General features: G+C 42.0%; 2 protein-coding genes across 9 annotated transcripts in view; one reads left to right on the top strand and one right to left on the bottom strand.

Annotated features, from left to right (window-relative positions):
- LOC129463457 (tripeptidyl-peptidase 2-like) overlaps positions 1-6418 on the bottom strand; it is a 76453-nt gene extending 70035 nt beyond the window's left edge. For 3 of the 8 annotated variants that reach the window (XM_063618982.1, XM_063618983.1, XM_063618980.1), the window contains exon 1: positions 6120-6415. In XM_063618982.1, coding sequence (XP_063475052.1) covers positions 6120-6284 — 165 coding nt within the window. In that variant the 5' untranslated portion in view covers positions 6285-6415. Of the gene's footprint in view, positions 1-6119 lie in introns of all 8 variants that reach the window. The other 5 variants (XR_010115972.1, XR_010115971.1, XR_010115970.1 and 2 more) reach the window with 3 other exon arrangements.
- Positions 1-18536, top strand: part of LOC134732631 (uncharacterized) — a 472983-nt gene that overhangs the window by 413729 nt on the left and 40718 nt on the right. The gene's annotated exons all lie outside the window — the stretch shown is intronic.

Below are 18536 nucleotides of genomic sequence, written 5' to 3'. Positions count from 1 at the left end.
CTGACCTCGTGATCCGCCCGCCTCAGCCTCCCAAAGTGCTGGGATTACAAGCGTGAGCCACCGCGCCCGGCCAATTCTATTTCTAATTATACAGGTAGGTGATCTTCATCTGTTCCCCCTATTAGAATAGAAAGCTCCATGAAGGCAAGAGCCATGTCTACTTTATTCACCAACATATACCCACTACCTAGCAGTGCCTGTCAGGCATTCAGTGAATATTTCATTATTGAATTACAAGACACAAGTTACTCAGCACTAAGACTGATTTTCAAAGGTTTGATTTCTTGCCAGTCCACAAATTTTCATTTGAGCCATAACATGATTGCTACAAGTAACAGTATATCTTTTTATACATTTTTGTGGGAAAATAATTTCTGGGCTCTTTCTTGGCTCGCTTTCCAAAGGGAATTTGTTGCATTCGGGAATATGTACTGAGTTACCAGCAGGAATCAGCCAGAAAACAGAGACACAAAGACTGGGGGGGAAAAAAAAAACAACAAAAAAAACTCCATCCTCAAGAAAGAAACAGAAACATAAAAACCGTAGAAACTGTCAGTAAAGTGGAAGAGCACAATCTTCAGACTCCAATTCCACCTGGAGAATTCACATTCTTTAAGACAAAGCTTAATGTCCACTGCTCTGGGTCTTTCTGACCAACACGCCCCTTTCCCCAACACAAGTATTTCCTCTGCAATAACCTCCGAGCTCTGTAATTAAGGTATACCCTAAAGAAGGAGAGGGAAATTCACGATGTGGAGAAAACAAAAGCACACATTTTTTTTTTTCCTTTACCAGACAAAGCAAATGGGTAGTTGGTGGACCCCAAATATCATTTCAATCTTGTTGCCATGGAACAACTGAGGGCCTGATAGCTGAAGGGGTCATAAAGGCCTCCCAGGCACAGCTGTTATTTTCATGTATGGTAATTCTCAAGTTGGATGTTTACTTCTTGGGAACTGTCCTATAATAGTAACAAATAAGAATTCTAATACTCAGAAAGCTCAAAGTCATAATTAAAAAAAATCACTGTGGGAATCATACCAAACCCTGATACAGCTATAAAACTTAAATCAGATACTGATTCTGAAGAGAAAGGCTATGTGTCTCAAAAATATAATTAAAAAAGAGAAAACTGTAAGAAAATCTACCAAAATAAAAATGGAAACAAAATAAAGTTGATACTACTTTATAAAATTAAAACTAGCTAGGTCATGTACTAATCATATAAGAAAATAGCCTATTTTAAAATGTATTCCAATATGGAATTTGAAAGATACACAGTAACACTAAGAACCCAAATCACCTATCTTCACCTCAATAAGCAAACCTGAGTGACTTGAGATCAAGAATAACAAGAGAGCACTAACAAGTCAGATACATCTCTCTCATTAGAAACCTCATTATCAATATATGAGCAAAGAAAAAAGCCTAATGGGATTTAATGGCTTATTTGTCACCTGCTTCCACATGCTTTACTTACAAGGATCTCTCTCCTACACACACAAATTTTCATTACAAATTATTATACATGCAATTATCCTATCCATGAATTTCTTACTTTAATATCAGATAAAGAAAACCACTTCACTAGACATAAAAAGACAAAAACAGACATGTAGGGTGAGAGGAGGGTTTTAAAAAGACAAACCCCCTGAGGATTTGCCATGGTGTTTTGGGAGAAGTAAAGGAAAGGAGGAAGGCGAACTGCTAACAATGGAACTATATCCCTCATCTCTGAGAAGGGGGAGGTTTCACATGGGAAAGAGGGATTGAAAGCATGGGCAGTTAGTATCGGTAAGAGCTTCGGTATTAAATCCTGGGTCCTGGGGTGGGAGACTGGGAAATGCTTACTGGGCTATGTTGGCTGGATGAAACAGAAATTGTCCAAAGATCTTCCCAAAATGTCAAGAATCTAAGTTAGTGTATGTCTGCAATGTAACTATTAAGGTAGAGGAGTTAGTGAAGGTTGGAAGATTTGTCAAACATTTGCAGAGAGGACCAGAACAAATGGCGGGAAGTTTGCAATCTATCATAAACAACACAAAGTTAATGAATTGACTTAAAATTTCAGGAAAGGTACTGAAAATATTCTTTTAAGCAAATAAAGATTTAGTAAATATTAACCAGTGACTTTTATTCTGAGAATATAATGATTAATATAAATAAGACAATCTTTGCTTTTGGAAAGGTTACTATCAGTTGGAAAGAAAAAGTAAGTAGAGAGATGATGACAAAACAGGACAATACATAATAGAGGTCAGGCCAGTCTGGGTAACACGGTGAGACCCTGTCTCTACAAAAAAATTAAAAAATTACCTAGGTATGGTGGCACATGCTTATGGTCCCAGCTACTGCAGAGGCTGAGGCAGGAGGCTTGCTTAAACCCAGGAGTTTGAGGCTGATATGAGCGGTGATCCTGCCACTGTGCCACTGTACTCCAGCCTGGGTGACACAGTGAGACCCTGTCTTTGAGGGAAAAAAAAAAAAAAAGGTTAGGACACATCTATGAAAGCATATAAAAACATGTAAGAACACAAAACCCAGCTTGGGGGGAATGAGGGAAAGCTAACTGAAAGGTAATAAAATTTTAGTGAATGTAAAAATAGAGTTTTATGAAACTACTCATAACCTCCTCAAACCTTTTTTTTCCCTCCATGAGGAAATTATATTCCTTCATTATGCCCATATATATTTTTTCCATTCAACAAAAACATTTAACATTACAAGCACATTTCATACAATTTTGATACATGCTTTCAAAGATTTTTAAGTTAACCAGGAAAAAGTTAACTAAACAGAAATACTAAAATACATATTTCAGGTGCTATTAAGGGGATCTGAGCAAATTGCTGTAACAGCAAAGAGACAAAAAGCCTAAATAACTCTCAGGAGGGACTGGGCCTTACTCACCTCTGAAGCTGCAGGCCCTAACACAATGGCAAACACACACATAAATACGAGGTGGGGGAGGGGGAGAATTAAATCAGTCGATTTTCCAAAACATAATGGTGTCAAGACCCGACTGGATCTTAAAGGATGAAGCAGGAGTTTACAGATGATGGATGGTAGAAGCCTGACGGAAGATGAAACGCCACATGCAAAGGCATGTATTGGCAAAAAGACCTGAAACATCTAGGTGAGTGAAAGAGTGAAATGTTCAAGGGGAGGCAAAGGATGAAAGGTGGGGATGAAGGGGCTATGGACATAAGAAATGATGAGAACTGAGGCTACATAAGGAGGCCAGAGTTGGATGGCAAACGGCCTCATATATACCATTCAATTTTTTTTTTATTTTTACACAAAAGCAATTGAGATTCCAAAATGGCTTTGTTTTACATGAGGGTATAATACAAGGTTTGTTTTTTTAAGGAATCTAACTCTAGAAATGTGAAGGATGGATCAAGACTGGTGGAAGGGAGACCCCCTGGCTATTGCATATATATATTCTGGTCTAGTCCAAGTTCCATCTGGTCTGTGAAACCTGACCAGTCCAGCTCTTACTGGCCAGTGCTGCCCCCAATCCCTGCCCCATCCCCCCAATAACCCTTGTCAATCTCTGTAAGAGTGACAGTTTGCAAGATTGTATCATTTAACACAAACTTAGGCACCTGGTAGGTGCCTGAATATCGGCTGAGGAAATATGAAATCACTTACGTAACTACTACTCTTCTCATGCCACCCATCCTCCACTTTATCATGCCCACACAGCTGTCACAAAAGAATTGGGCCCAAGGAAGTCACCAAAGACTGAGACAACCCACTGTGTTCTTCCAAGTTTTCACTTGTGCCTCTAGTCCTTTATTCAGATCCCACCCGGCTTTCCAAATGGCCAATTCAGCCTCATCTTCCTCCTATTTCATTCTTTCCTTCCTTTTTTCTTTCTATCCATCTTCTAATCTTAATGATGTACACATATATCTACAAAATAAATCTGTTAAAGGTACAGGAAAAAAAAATCCTCATGTTTGCAAGCCACCGTACCCAATTTCTTTTAACTGGCTATGTTTAGGTCAATATCTGAGTCAAGGTTGTTAAAAGAGAAGAGTTATGCTTTCATTTTATTTCAATATTTTATTATCTGAATATTTATTACATGCAAATATCTAACATATATTTACCCTCCAAATAGCTGGTGATGAAACATCCAGCGTAAACTTCTATTCACTTATCGTGGCAGCTAAACATTGGGTACACATGGACACAAAGACGGGAACAACAGACGCTGGGGATCCCAAAGGGAAGGGGAGGAAATAAGGCTGAAATGCTATCTACTGGGTACCATGCTCACTACCTGGGTGACAGGATCAATCACACCCCAAACCTCAACATCAGGCAATATCCCCATGTAACAAACCTGTACTTCCACCTTCTGAATCTAAAATAAAAGTTGAAATTATATATATATAAAAGAATAAAATATCATTGCCAAAATAGTTTAATATTTTTCTTGAGCATTTTAAAAAGTCACATGTAATTAGTCCTCTTATAATCAATTTTCACAACAATGCTGTGGAGTGAAAATTATTGCTACTTTAGGGAGAGTAACAGAAGAATGTGAGAAACAGATCTGGAAATTCTACCAACAAATTCTACCAAGCAGCACTTCTCCAAACTTTCCTGACCCTCTTATTATCCTGACAAAAGAACCAGTGAACCACTTATCCCAGCTGTTCTCCTCCCACTTATCCTATAAAAAGTAAACACACTCCACAGCAGAATGGAAAGCATTACTACTTTGTCATAAAGCCTCAATGAGTTGATAGCTGTCATTGTTTTAAGTCTAAGTTATTAATACAACGACAATTATACAACTCCAGTTACCGGGAGGGAATTCAGTACCTGATCCTCTTCTGATTCATAAAAGGTGTGCTGTACTCCAGAGTGGTGCTGAAGAACACACACCAGAAATCAAGATTCCCAGGGGTTTCTAAGCAGATTCGGCCAGACTCCCCCTCGTTACTTCCAAAATGCTACCTCAATAATCAGAAAGCACGATAAAGGATCCAGAAGGGAAGGGACATTGTGGGGAGGAGGATGAGTGTTTAGTGTAGAAAGGAGGATAAGATAGCCAGGGGCTGATCAACCAGAGATCAGCATACAGTAGGATTAGTCAGGGATGCTGGGAGATGGATCTTGAACAATGGTGAAATTTTATTACTGGAATTCAGTAAAGGGCTAAATGTACAAAAGTTAAACTTTAAAAGACTTTAAACAGAATGCTTTTAACGAGAGACAACATACTTTCAAAAAAACTACCTTCTGGTATGATACACTGAATCTACAGATTTTAAAGTTGCCTAAGGCAAAAAACTAATTTTTTAAAAATGTCGTATGTTTTCAGGTTTAAAAAAAAAAAAAAAAAAGTCGCATAATTTCATCAGGTCTGAGAAGCTCGCCCAAACCAAACCTAACTGAATTCTCCTTATGTAAACGAAGACTAGCCACAAGATTCAATGACCCTAAGCAAATACGCTGCAGAAGATCGTTTAAAAATAGAATACACAAAACTACCACAGGAAACAATTCCGGAAGCGGACTGGGTTATCTTCTGGAAACCCAGCTTTCGTGCTTAAAGACAAACTATTCTTCCCCAAACCAAATCTCCCGATCCCTAAACATTAAGTTCTCACATGTCAGTTGCCTATCTGGTGTCTCCACCCCACCCCAATGATAAAAGCTGTAAAATTCTCTTTAAAAACCTCAGGCAGCGACCGGTGTCCGAGGCACCAGGGGTATGCAGAGGAAGGCGGCGTGGAGGGAAGGAGCCTGGGGGGTCCGGCCTGGCAGCGCCGAAGCGAGAAGGAAGGGGAGTCCGTGGGGCCAAAGGGGGACCCAGGCTCCCCCAGGCAGCCGCGCCGGGCACGCTGCTTTTGTTGAGCTGGGAACACGGTCCAACCTGGGGTCCGGGCCCTCGCCCGCCCAGCGACCCTGGCACTGTGCACCGTTGAGTCCCCTTGACGGGCGCCCGTCCCTCCCGCGCCCGGCTCTGACCTCTGCCCACCCCGGCCCGGACTCGGCCGCAGAGTGGGGCTTTGGCCCGCCGGGCTCCAAGACTGTGTCCCCACCCGCGTCCCCGGCCGCCCGCGCCCCCGCGCCCGGGCCCTCGGCGGCTGCCTCACCTGCATGCCCGGAGCCCCCGGGTCGACCCCCGTGTCCAGGACAGCGATGAGCACCCCCGGCCCGTCATACTCCGGGTAGCGGCAGAGGAAGGAGGCGGCTCTGGTCTCCTTCTTCGGCAGGAGACCGTGAAAAGGGAAGGGCTCCTCAGTCGCAGCGGTGGCCATGGACGCAGGATGGAGGACGAGGAAGCGGCAAACTGCGAGGATGCGCGCGGACTAGCAGCGCGAGGACACCCGTGCGGCCTCGGGCCGGAGGCGGGGGCGAGGGGCGGGGTCGGCCCGTCTCCCACCAATCCCGGCCTGCCAAGGAGCGGTGGCCAATCACGTGCTTCTACCTAAGCCAACGGCGCCGCTCTCAGGAGCTAGGCCCGAGTATTGCCCGGGCTGCAGTGAAGGGGGCGGAGTCTGAGGACATTACTGGAGGGTTCGGATCTCGAACCTGGGGTCTTGAAGAGGCCCGCGCTTGGGGTTTTTAGGCAACAGCAGGCCTCCAAGCAAAGAGTCGTGCTGTCCCGGACCGAATCACTCCCCGAGCGACGGGCAAGGAGATGGACCGCAAGCCAGGAATAATGGGAACCCTTCGCTGGGCAAACGATAGTTTCCAAACTTAAAGTTGTGGATGAAACATTTTGGTGCGGCTGCTGCAGGGGCCTCAGCCCCGGGGTGCTGACCCGAGGCAAGGGAGCCGGCGCACGCACGCTTAGCCGCTAAGGAGCCTGCGGTGTCGGCGAAAGCTCCGGACATGATTTTGGAAAGTCGTAGGTTAGGGGGTGTAGACTTTGGGTTCCCCTGTGTTGTTATGCCCCTTTGATGAGGGTGAGGTGGTGAGGGGGAGCAATAGGGTGGAGACAGGCAATAGTTTCAGTCAACAGGAAGTGGGTTGTTGGCCAGTTAAAGGGTTTTGTCTTCGAGGTCTAGGTCTGCCATTAATTAGCTACCTGACCTTTAGCAAGGCCTCTGCTTCCTCTGTCATCAATCTGGAAGTTATATGAGTTAAATGAGGCCGGGCGTGGTGGCTCACACCTGAAATCCCAGCACTTTGGGAGGCTGAGGCAGGCGGATCACTTGAGGCCAGGAGTTCAAGACCAGCCTGGCCAATATGGTGAAACCTGTCTCTACTTAAAATACAAAAATGGATGTGATGGTGCACATGTGTAATCCCAGCTACTCGGGAAATTGAGGCGTGAGAATTGCTTGGGTCCAGGAGGCGGAGGTTGCAGTGAGCAGAGATCGGGCCACTGCACTCCAGCCTGGGTGACAGGGCAAGACTTTCTCTCTCTCAAAAAAAAAAAAAAAAAAAGTTAAATGAGAAAAAATAGCTTCCATAGTGCTAATAACTATTTGCTATTTGCTATTATTAAAATGTGGCTGTATGTAATAGAGACTCAATAAACAAAACCAAAACTGGTCAGATTTACACCATCTCAAATTAAGACTTACTAAAGTACACAATTTTTTTTAAAGGAGGACTTCTTAGTTTGTAAGAAATGTTTTTAAAAATCAGCCTAGCCATATAGTAAAGGGACCTTGTTTTCTTGAGGTAGATCATCAAAATTTACTTTATAATTTGTCAAATATTTTATGGACAGATACATTTATACTGTTTCTAGAATCTAATTTTTTAAACAACAGACATGTCTGATCTTGCGGCGCTATTCTTTTTTCTTTAATAAAATAATGACAAATAGAGAATTGGTTATAAAAATCACTTTGTGTGTGTATTCATGTGAACTGGGATGGTCACATTTTGGGGTGCCAGAGAGAATTCTCTGAAGTCTTCTAAAACTGACTATAAGTATTCATTTAGAAGGAGCCAATTCCCATTGAATTCATAAAGCTGTTTTGGGGTGTTTTGGAGGTGGTTTGGGGAATATAAAAGGAATAGGGAGAAGGTAGGAAGGAAAGAGAAGAGGCTTTATAAAACATTAGATAATTAAAATCTTTTTTATTAATTGATTTCTTGAAGATTTTGTATACATATTTTTTAAAACAAAATGTTTAACAAAATTACATAATATATGCGTGTGTGTATACAGTATACAATACATAAAATACACTCACATTTACATATGCACACAGAGACCCCATACACACTTTAAAATCAGATGCAGATATCTATTACTTGAATACTAAGAAAAATATTTCCTCAACTAGTGTCTCCAAACCTGCCCAAAGATCTGAGTCACCCAGCACTCTTGTTAAAAATACAGTTTACCTCGGTTCCACCTAAGACCTATGGAATCAGCAGCTCTAGTAGAGATGCATCATAATTTGTGTTTTAAACAAAGATCCTGGGTGATTCTCATCATCAGGAAGTTTGGAGAACACTGAGCTAAACTGTATTTATTTGCTGTACTTAGTTCTGGTATAGCACTACCGTATGGATAACTAAAACTGGGGAGTTTCTCTAAGATATTTGTATGCCATGGAGCAGTGTGCCAGTTGTCAGCTTCCTGCCTGTCCTCTTCAAATGCACCTTCTCTGCTCTGCTTTTGATACTGGAGCTGGACTCTGTAAACTTGTCTCCCTTCCCAGATGGCACAAGGTTAAGCTTTGTGCATTTTTGACTTGTGTTTTCTCTAATTTAACCCCTCTTATTTTCTTAAGAATCTACTAGGATGAGGTTCACCTTTGGAACTGTCTGTTCAAGGACCTCCACACTGCTAACTCTGAAAGCTGAGCCTCATCTTTTTACTTGACCATTGTTCGTTGCATTTGACACAGTTGAGTGCTGCTTCTTCCTCGAGAGACTGTCTTTGGTTTTGAGAACACTGCTCTCTCCTCATGTCTTCCTGTTTCATGGCTTCAGCTTCCTTTGCTAGTTCCTCTTTTTCTTTTTCTGACCTCTGAATGTCAGCATGATCTAGGACTCAGTCCTTGAACCTCTTCTCTTTTCTGCCTACACTTACGCCTTTGATGATGAAATCTAATTGCATGGCTCTGAGTACCATCAGCAACCTGAAAATTCTAAAATGCGAGTCTCCAGCTCGACCTCTCTCCTACATTCTAACTCTTGTTTGATATTTCCACTTGGATGTCTAATAAGAATATCACACTTTACATGCTCCAAACTTAACTACTTGTCTTCTCTAGTTTGCTCAGTCCAAAAATCTTGTCTCCTCACTCTCTTGCCATCCATCCAATCCATCTTCAAAACCTGTTGGCTTGATCTTCAGAAAACGCTCAGAATCTGATTACTTTTCATCTCCTCCACTGCTAACATTTTCATCTGAGCCAACATGATGTTTTGTCTGCATTATACAGGAGCCTTCTCTATCAGGATAGCCTGGGTTATGTTGTAATCAAAATGACTCCCCAAATCGCAATGACTCCAAACCACATGCTCTCTCTCTCCGGCACGATCATCATTGATTTATTCCCTGACATCTTCTGTCCAGGCTCTGGCTCATGGAGACGCTGTAGACTAGAACATTGCTAGACGACCATGTGGTTAATGGAAAACAGGGCATAGTGAAGGATATAGTGCTCTGAACACTCTGCCTGGACGTCAAACATGTCTCCTCTGCTTCCATTTCATTGGTGAAAGCATGGACATGCCTGAGTTGAACATGACAGGGAGGTACGGGTGATCCTTGTTAGTCACGGTAGTTATATTCTATAAGGTTGTAGCAGACATTGAATTAGCAAATACTGAACCATTGCTCCTACGCTAGGAAATACAGGATTAGGTTCCTGTGAGCTTCTGGCTGAAACATTTTTGTCAACTGAAATGCCACCCTGTTAGGTAGATTTATTTGCCAACTTCCTTGTAAAACAAGCCAGCCTCACTGGTGTTCAAAACCTGCTCTTCCATACGACCCTTTTCCTGCATAATACTTAGCACGCATTTTTTAAATATATATTGAGGGAGTAGAAAAGATATCAGCCTTACCCTGGGACTGAGCCAATGGCAGCTTCTTGTTCCACAAGGTTAGGGAAGACTATGAGGAAATAAAAGTTGTTTGGAAAAATCCAGGTGGCGTTGCTTTGTATGTTGTGATGGGGAGAGGGGTGAAATGAAGTGCGAAAGCCCCTCACACCCTCCATCTCATCTCAGACTGTGTCCTGGAACCCTGGGCAGAGAAGCCCCACTCATACTCCCGCCTCTTGGGATTACTGGTGGCCGTGTAGTGATGGAGAATGACAAGTAAGAAGAGCAAGCTGCCTGGCATGTGGGTGAAGACGGCGAGCTGCACTGTTGTGGTTGTCTTGGTCAGCTCTGCTGGGCACTGGCACTCTCTGAGCACGCATTGCAGGCAGGATACCTGGCCAGCATCTTTGTAGGCCAACTGAGTCCCAAGGGAGCACTTCGACCTCATAGCCCAATCAGAGTGGCCTTTCCAGCCCTGCTACCTCACCTGCTCCAGCAGAGGTTTTAAAAATTCTTCCTCAGCCTCTTGATCTGCAGACCCTGCCTCAGCTGCAAGTTCAACATCTCATGCCATCTGGCCTTTTGAATGAAATGAGTGAGCCAGCCAGTAGCTGAGAAAGGTTTAACATTTTCCTTGTCCTAAGGAACATAACATAAATGTCTTTGGCTTTCAGCCTCGAAACAATGCTGTCCACATGCTTTTTAAATCAGTGGTTAGCTCATCAATCCATGTTTTCCATAGTGATATGGTTTGGCTCTGTGTCTCCACCCAAATCTCATATTGAATTGTAATCCCTTCATTACAATTCATACAACCCTTTTCCTGCATAATACTTAGCAGGCATTTTTTTAAATGTATATTGAGGGAGTAGAAAAGATATCAGCCTTACCCTGGGACTGAGTCAATGGCAGCTTCTTGTTCCGCAGGGTTAGGGAAGACTATGAGGAAATAAAAGTTGTTTGGAAAAATTGTTGAGGGAGGGATCTGGTGGGAGGTAATTGAATCATAGGGGCAGTTTCTTCCACGCAGTTCTTATGACAGTAGTGAGTTCTCAAGAGTTGTGATGGTTTAAAAGTGTGGCATTTCTTCCTGCCCCACTGCCTGCCACCATGTGTGACGCACCTTGCTTCCTCTTAGCCTTCCACCATGATTGTAAGTTTCCTGAGGCCTCCCCAGCTACGTGGAACTGGGAGTCAATTAAACCTCTTTTCTTTATAAATTACCCAGTCTCAGGTAGTTCTTTATAGCAGTGTGAAAATGAACTAATACACACAGGTTTATAATACACTGTAGACATAACTCCAGCACTTTCTGGAGTGCCCTTGAATACAGACTGATGAATTTCCACTTCCTTTTCCTGGATGTACCATACTCTTGATTCATTAATATTGAAGTCACGGCCAACAGCACTGAACTCATGCCTGAATGAAGTTTCTCTGTGTTTTCTCCATAAGGGCACATCATAGTCTTCTTGTGCTTAAGAACGCTAGCCAGCACTTCTATTTGGGGGCCATTTTAAACAGCACGATTACCAACAAAATGTGCAAAAAACATGCCAAAAAAAAAAAAAAAAAAAAAAGCTTGGCATTAAATAGAACCTGAAAAAGATGTGGATTGTTTTCCTACTTTCCTTTTTGGATAGCTTGTTGTGAGTGTATAGGAATGCAACTGTGGTTGCCATGAGGCTTGCACATGAGCCTCAGAGCTGTAATAGCCTATTTCGAGATAACAACTTAAGTTGAATTGCATGTGAAAGCTCTACGTTTACTACCCCTACCTTACGTTATTGATGTCAGAGTGTATTTTTATATTGTGTACCTATGAACGAAGTTTTGTGGTTATAGTTATTCTTAATAGTTTTGACTTTTAACTTTAATACCAGAGTTAAAAGTGGTTTACACAGGGCCCTGTGATGGAGAATTAAACTCAGATCACACCTGGGATTCAGACAGGCATTGCTGCATTTGCGGCACTAATATAAGTGAAGGAAAGAGAATGATGATGGGCAGCAGGTGGTCTACTGTGGAGCTAGAAGGGAAAGGGGAGAAGCAGTCTTGCAGGTTACATCGAGCCTTGCTCAGAGTGGAGGCGGTGGGTGGGGGTGATCTGGCCCATGGATCCCTGATGTGTGCTCATGTTGAAGAGTGGGATTCCTCCACTGTCCTGTCAGAGTAGCCAAGGAAGGGCTTCTGCTGCCAGTGGGAATGAGACATAATGACCTTGGCAGTTCCTTCTGACTTTCAGAGGTTGCACACTGCAGTAGTTAAGTGCACAGAGTGGAGCTAGCCTGGATGGGTTTGAGTCCTGGCTCTCTCACCTGTCAGCTCTGTGACTTGGGGCCAGTGACTTAACTTCTCTGTGCCTCAGTTTCCTCATCTAGAAAAAAAATAAAGATGCTAATCCAACAATAATACCAATTCCATAGGGATGCTGCAAAAATTAAATGACTTTGTACAAAATATTTAGAACTATCCCTAGCACATGATGAGAGCCAGAAAAGTGTTTGCCTTTTTGCTTAGATGGCTGTGATATTTAAAACTGGCCACAATTGATAGTTAACTGAAAATCTACATATTGTAAAGAAGCATGCTGTCCTGATAGTAAACTTTTAAAACACATGTTCAGTTTTATAATTATAATTCCACTATAGTTATCATAAGCAGGAGTACACATTTATTTATTCTTTTATTGATATGAAATTTGATTCAATATTTATTTTGTGTATGTGATTAAATCCTAGAAAATGCATCTTAAAAAGCAATGTATTTAGATTGGCTTTGCAATAGTGCCACCTTCTGGTTGAATTCCTTCTCTACAAGACAGCATCTCGTCTAGACTCATCCTACTGCGCTTGGTAAATTGTGATTTTGTTCTAGGAGACACCTGAGTGAGGCATGGTAAACCAGTCCCAGCAGACCACTCCCTGAAGATGTTGGCTTGATATGTGCTGGAAGATGAAAAAGCATACAGAATGCAGGACAACATAAAGAAAATAGAACCGAGAAGTTATGCTAAGAATATAAACAAATCAAGAGTATGGATTGGAATGCTGTTTTCTTTGGACTGATCAAGTGCTCCTTTGGAAAGATAGAATGAAGCTGAATAAGTTGCAGAAAAGGTCAAATAAAATGATTATGTCCAAAAGACTAGGGTTTTTCTACAGTTTGGAACAAACAGACAGAGGCAATGCAGTGTTTAATGACTGTTCTGAAAAAATAATTACGATATTGTGGGGCGAAGGAGACTCTCACAGCCAAAAGTTAGGAAACAGAGCCACACTCTACAAATTATAGCAAATTTGGGGAGATATTAGGGTGAAGGGAGATGGAAAATAAAGTACGAACATACTATATAGTATGATCTAAATTTAGTTGTCTAGACAACTACGCCTTACAATTGGTCTTATCATCCTTTCAGTATCAGAAAACAGAAGTGCAAAAAGTTAAGTATGTTGCCGGGCACTGTGGCTCACGCCTGTAATCTCAAAACTTTGGGAGGCTAAGGCGGGCAGATCACCCAAGGTCAGGAGTTCGAGACCAGCCTGGCAAAACCCTGTCTCTACTAAAAGTACAAAAATTAGCTGGGCATGGTGGTGGGCACTTGTAATCCCAGCTACTCCAGAGGCTGAGGCAGGGAGAACTGCTTGAACCTGGGAGGCGGAGGTTGCAGTGAGCTAAAATTGCACCACTGCACTCCAGCCTGGGCAACAGAGTGAGACTCTGTCTCGGGGGGCAGTGGGGGGGAAGTTGGGTATCTTGGTCAGTTTCATAGAATAGCTGACAACGTCTCTGATTCCAAAGGCTATGCTAATGTTAATGTACCATATGTTCCCCCCATTTTCATTTTATTCTAATTAAACAATTAATTAATTTATTTTGAGACAAGGTCTTGCTGTGTTGCCCAGGCTGGAGTTCAGGGGTGCGATCATGCACCTCAAACTACTCACTGCACCCTCAAACTACTAAGCTCAAATGATCCTCATGCCTTGGCCTCCCAAGTAGCTGGGACCACACCACCACGCCTGGTTAATTGATTTTATTTTATTTTTTGAGACGGGGGTCTCGCTTTGTTGCCGATGCTGGTCTCAAACTCCTGGCTTCAAGTGATCCTCCCACCTTGGCCTCCCAAAGTGTTGGGATTACAGGCTGAGCCACCACGCCCAACCTATTTTACTATTATTTTTTAATTTTTAAAGAAAGAAGAAGAAAGAGGTAATATGAGCTAATATTCTTTCAGCATTTACTTTGTACCATGCACTATACTAAAATTCTTTTACACTTGTGGTCTCAGTTACATTTATTTATTTATTTATGGAGACAGGGTCTTACTCTGTTGCCCAGACTGGAGTGCAGTGGCACCATCTGGGCTCATTGCAATCTCCACTTTCTGGGTTCAAGCGATTCTCCCACTTCAGCCTCCTGAGTAGCTGGGACCGCAGGCACACACAACCATGCCCAGCAAATTAATTTTTTTTTTTTTTTTTTTTGTAGAGACGAGAGGTCTCACTATATTGCCCTGGCTGGTCTCAAACTCCTGGGCTCAAGCAATCCTTCCATCTTGGCCTCCCAAAGTGCTGGGATTACAGGCGTGAGTCACCACACCTGACCCCCTCAATTACTTTTAAAGTTATTTATTCAGTTACTTTTCCTCCTTGCCTGTAGCCAAAATTCTCACTCCCATCCTCACGGGGTGCAGTTCTAAGGAGTGCAGTGCACACTCTTTTGCATGTATGTGCTACCGGCAAAATGTGTATTGCTGTTGTATGTGCCTTTATTCTAACTTATGTTTGTGGTATTGTCTTATTTTGTTTCTTTCTTTGTTCACTCAACACTATTTTAAAAATCTCTATGTGTTGTCCTGTGTACACCATCCGACTACCTCCAACAGCTGGCTAGTGCTCTATTATGTGCTTGCGGCCTGGTTTACCCCTCCATTTCCCAGGGATGGCAGAGCAAGGACCGTCTCCGCTTATGCTTCGTACAGAGCTGGGTGAGAATTCCTATGAGAGTCACACCCAGGATCCATCCTTGGTAGGCCACAGTGAGCAGTCTACCTGCATTTCGACAGGGACCTGTCTGACTGCTCCCCAGAATGGCTGCTGAGAATCGGGCCAAGGCTCACCAGCAGCACAGGCAACCCTATCTCTGCGTCTCTCTGCTAGCAGTGGAATTATCCAGTTTTCTAAGTTCTTCCTGTCTGATTAGTCTAAAATGAAACCTCATCATTGCTTGAATTTGCAATTCTGATATCCAACGTATTTGAAACGTTCTTGATAAATGTAATGGCGCCTTGTTTCCTAGTCAGATCTTTTGTCCATTTGACTTGTTCTTATTGATTTGCAGGAGAGTGTCACATAAGGTTCTATTATTCTCATTTTTAGAGATGCAAGAACTTACTCTCAGTGAGGTTCAGTGACTCGTCCAGGGACATCAGAGTAAGCAGTGAAGCAAATGTTTGAATCCAGAGTCGTGCCTCTGAAAGCTGGATATTAGGGAACAATTTGGTGAATTATCTATTAACCTTAGCCTTGTCTTTCTTAACCTTGTCCATCAGGTTGAAAAAACTTCAGAATTTTGATTGTTGAGAAAGAAGATGGCTCAAAACAAAAGAGTGAATTTGTCTTTGATCTATTTGATGTCTCCTTTCCTTTCTCTCTCTCTCCCACATTCTTCTTTAGGAAATAGTTTATTTTTCATAAACTAAAACCAAGAGAAGATTAATCACCCCAAAAGTCTATCAGTGCTAGATAAGTACTATGCTATGCCAAGAGCCAGCCTCCCTTACCTTGAAAATATGTATAAGGGGCCGTGTGTGGTGGCTCATGCCTATAATCCTAGCACTTGTGGAGGCTGAGGCGGGCAGATCACCTGAGGTCAGGAGTTTCAGACCAGCCTGGCCAAGAAGGTGAAATCCCATCTCTACTAAAAATATAAAAATTAGCCAGGCATGGTGGCAGGTGCCTGCAATCCCAGCTACCTGGGAGGCTGAGGCGGGGGAATCACTGGAACTCGGGAGTTGGAGGCTGCAGTGAACTGAGATCGCCCCACTGCACTCCAGCCTGGGTGACAGAGCGAGACTCCATCTCAAAAAAAAAAAAAAAAAAAGAAAAGAAAATATGTGTAAGGTATCTAGGATGTGCCATCCCCTGTTCTAGAAACCATGAGAAACAAAGAACACAATTTCAGTTAGACTGGAGGAATAAGTTCAAGAGATCTGTTGTACATCATGGTAAATATAGTTAATAACAATATGTTGTATACTTGCAAATTGCTAAGAGAGTAGATTTTAAATGCTCTCACCATAAAAAGATAAGTATGCGAGTTAATGCATAGGCTAAATAGCTCGATTTAGCCATTACTCAATTTACACTTATATCAAAACAGCATGTTGTATACCATATAGATACACACACAATTTTTACTTGTCAATTAAAAAGAAAGACCACTTTCCAAAAAAGGTATTTAAAATTAAGTAATCCAGTAAAAGAAACAGAATTTTAAAGGCATTATAATATTTTAAAGAAAATTTAAGTTCTAGTTTGGAAAGTGTTATCTTTGTAAATATTATGGTAGTGATAGTTTATAATTCTATTTCTCTACTTTTCGCTTACTGATGTGTCCTGGATTCATATTTCATTGAAACGTATTGATTATATTATTAAAACTGTTAATTCAGACTTTTTTATCTTTATTTAAATGTTAAACAAAACTTTGAACAAAATCAGGCTCCTATAAGAGCTAGGAATGTGTTTCATTGCTGATAACAGAGATCTGAAATAACAGGGGCTTTAGCAAAATGAAGGCTTATTTTTCTTTTCTAAAACATTATGGAAGGCCGGGCATGGTGGCTCATGCCTTTAATCCTAGCACTTTGGGAGGCCTAGGCAGTCAGATTGCTTGAGCCAGGAGTTCAAGACCAGCCTGGGCAACATGGTGAAACCCCATCTCTACAAAAAATACAAATAATTAGCTGGGCATGGTGGCACACACCTGTAGTCCCAGCTACCCGGGAGGCTGAGGTAGGAGGATCACCTGAGCCTGGGAGGTCAAGGCTGCAATCAGCTGTGGTCAGGCCACTGCACTCTAGCCTGGGTGACAGAGTGAGATCCTGTCTCAAAAGTAAAAATAAAATAAAATAAAATGTCACAGTCAGATGTAGTCGGTTCTCATTGGCATGCCGGTATCAGAGAGCCAGGCTCCTTCTGCATTTCTGCTTTGCACCTGGATTTTCATCCTTAAGGTTTCTTCCTGGGTAACAGAGGCCACTGGGGTTCTAGCCTTTTATATCCATGTTTCAAGAAGGAAGAAAGAAGAGAGGAGGACAAAACGGATGTATCTGCCAGTTGAGTAAATATTTTAAATATTTTAAAGTAACTTTCTACTTCTTACACGGTGCTGACCTTCTCTGTCTACAAGGGAGCCTGGGAGATGTTTAGCTGCTTTCACTGGCACAATACATCCCTTCTTATTAATTGTTTAATATGAAGGAAAAAGAACTATTGGGTAGGCAACTAGCAGTATCTGGCACAGCTCCTAATCATCTTTTATTCAGTACAAGACCACCCACTGTGAATGTGTACTCAAATATACTGAATAACACCTTAAGAAATAACAATTTTAGGCCTGGGCATCATGGCTCATGCCTATAATCCCAACACTTCGGGAGGCTGAGACAAGAGGATTGCTTGAGCCTAGGAGTTCGTGACCAGCCTGGGCAACATAGTGAGACCTTATCCCTACAAAAAAATAAAAAATAAAAAGCAAAATTGGTTGGGCCTGGTGGCTTGTGCCTGTAGTCCCAGCTACTCAGGAAGCTGGGGAGGGAAGATTGCTTGAGCCCAGGAGGCAGAGGTTGAAGTGTGCTGAAATCATGCCACTGCACTCCAGCTTGGGTGACAGAGTGAGACACCATCTCAAACAAAACAAACGAACAAAAATTAAAGTTTCAGGTATTAAAAAGAAATGTTCAAACCTATAAAAAAATCTCTCCCTCATACTACCTGATGTCAAAATCTACCAAACTGTAACAATCAAAACAGCATGGTACAATCAAAAGCAGACATATAGGCCAATGGAACAGCATAAATAGCCCAGAAATAAATTCACTCATTTATGGTCAAACTGATCTTTGACAAAGTTGCCAAGAACACACAAGAAAGGGAATAATAGTGTCTTTAGTAAAAGATGTTGGGACAACTGGATATCCACATGCAGGAGAATGAAACTAAACTCTAATGTCACACCACATAGAAAAATCAACTCAATATGGATTAAAGAGTTAAATAGACAAATGGGATTACATCAAACTAAAAAGCTTCTGCACAACCAAGGCAACAATTATCAGCGTGAAGAAACAATGCATAGAATGGTAGAAAATATTTGCAAGCCATACACCTGATAAAAGGTTAATATCCAAAATATATAAGAAACTCAACTCAATAGCAACAAACCCAAATAACTGAATTAAAAAGTGGGCAAAGGACCTGAACAAACACTTCTCAAAAGAAGATAAAGAAATGGCCAATGGGTATATGAAAAAATGATCA

Source organism: Symphalangus syndactylus, chromosome 15, assembly GCF_028878055.3.
Source record: "Symphalangus syndactylus isolate Jambi chromosome 15, NHGRI_mSymSyn1-v2.1_pri, whole genome shotgun sequence".
Classification (NCBI taxonomy): Eukaryota; Metazoa; Chordata; class Mammalia; order Primates; family Hylobatidae; genus Symphalangus; species Symphalangus syndactylus.
The sequence above is the reverse complement of the archived record's forward strand: the minus strand, read 5'-3'. Positions and strand labels throughout refer to the sequence as shown.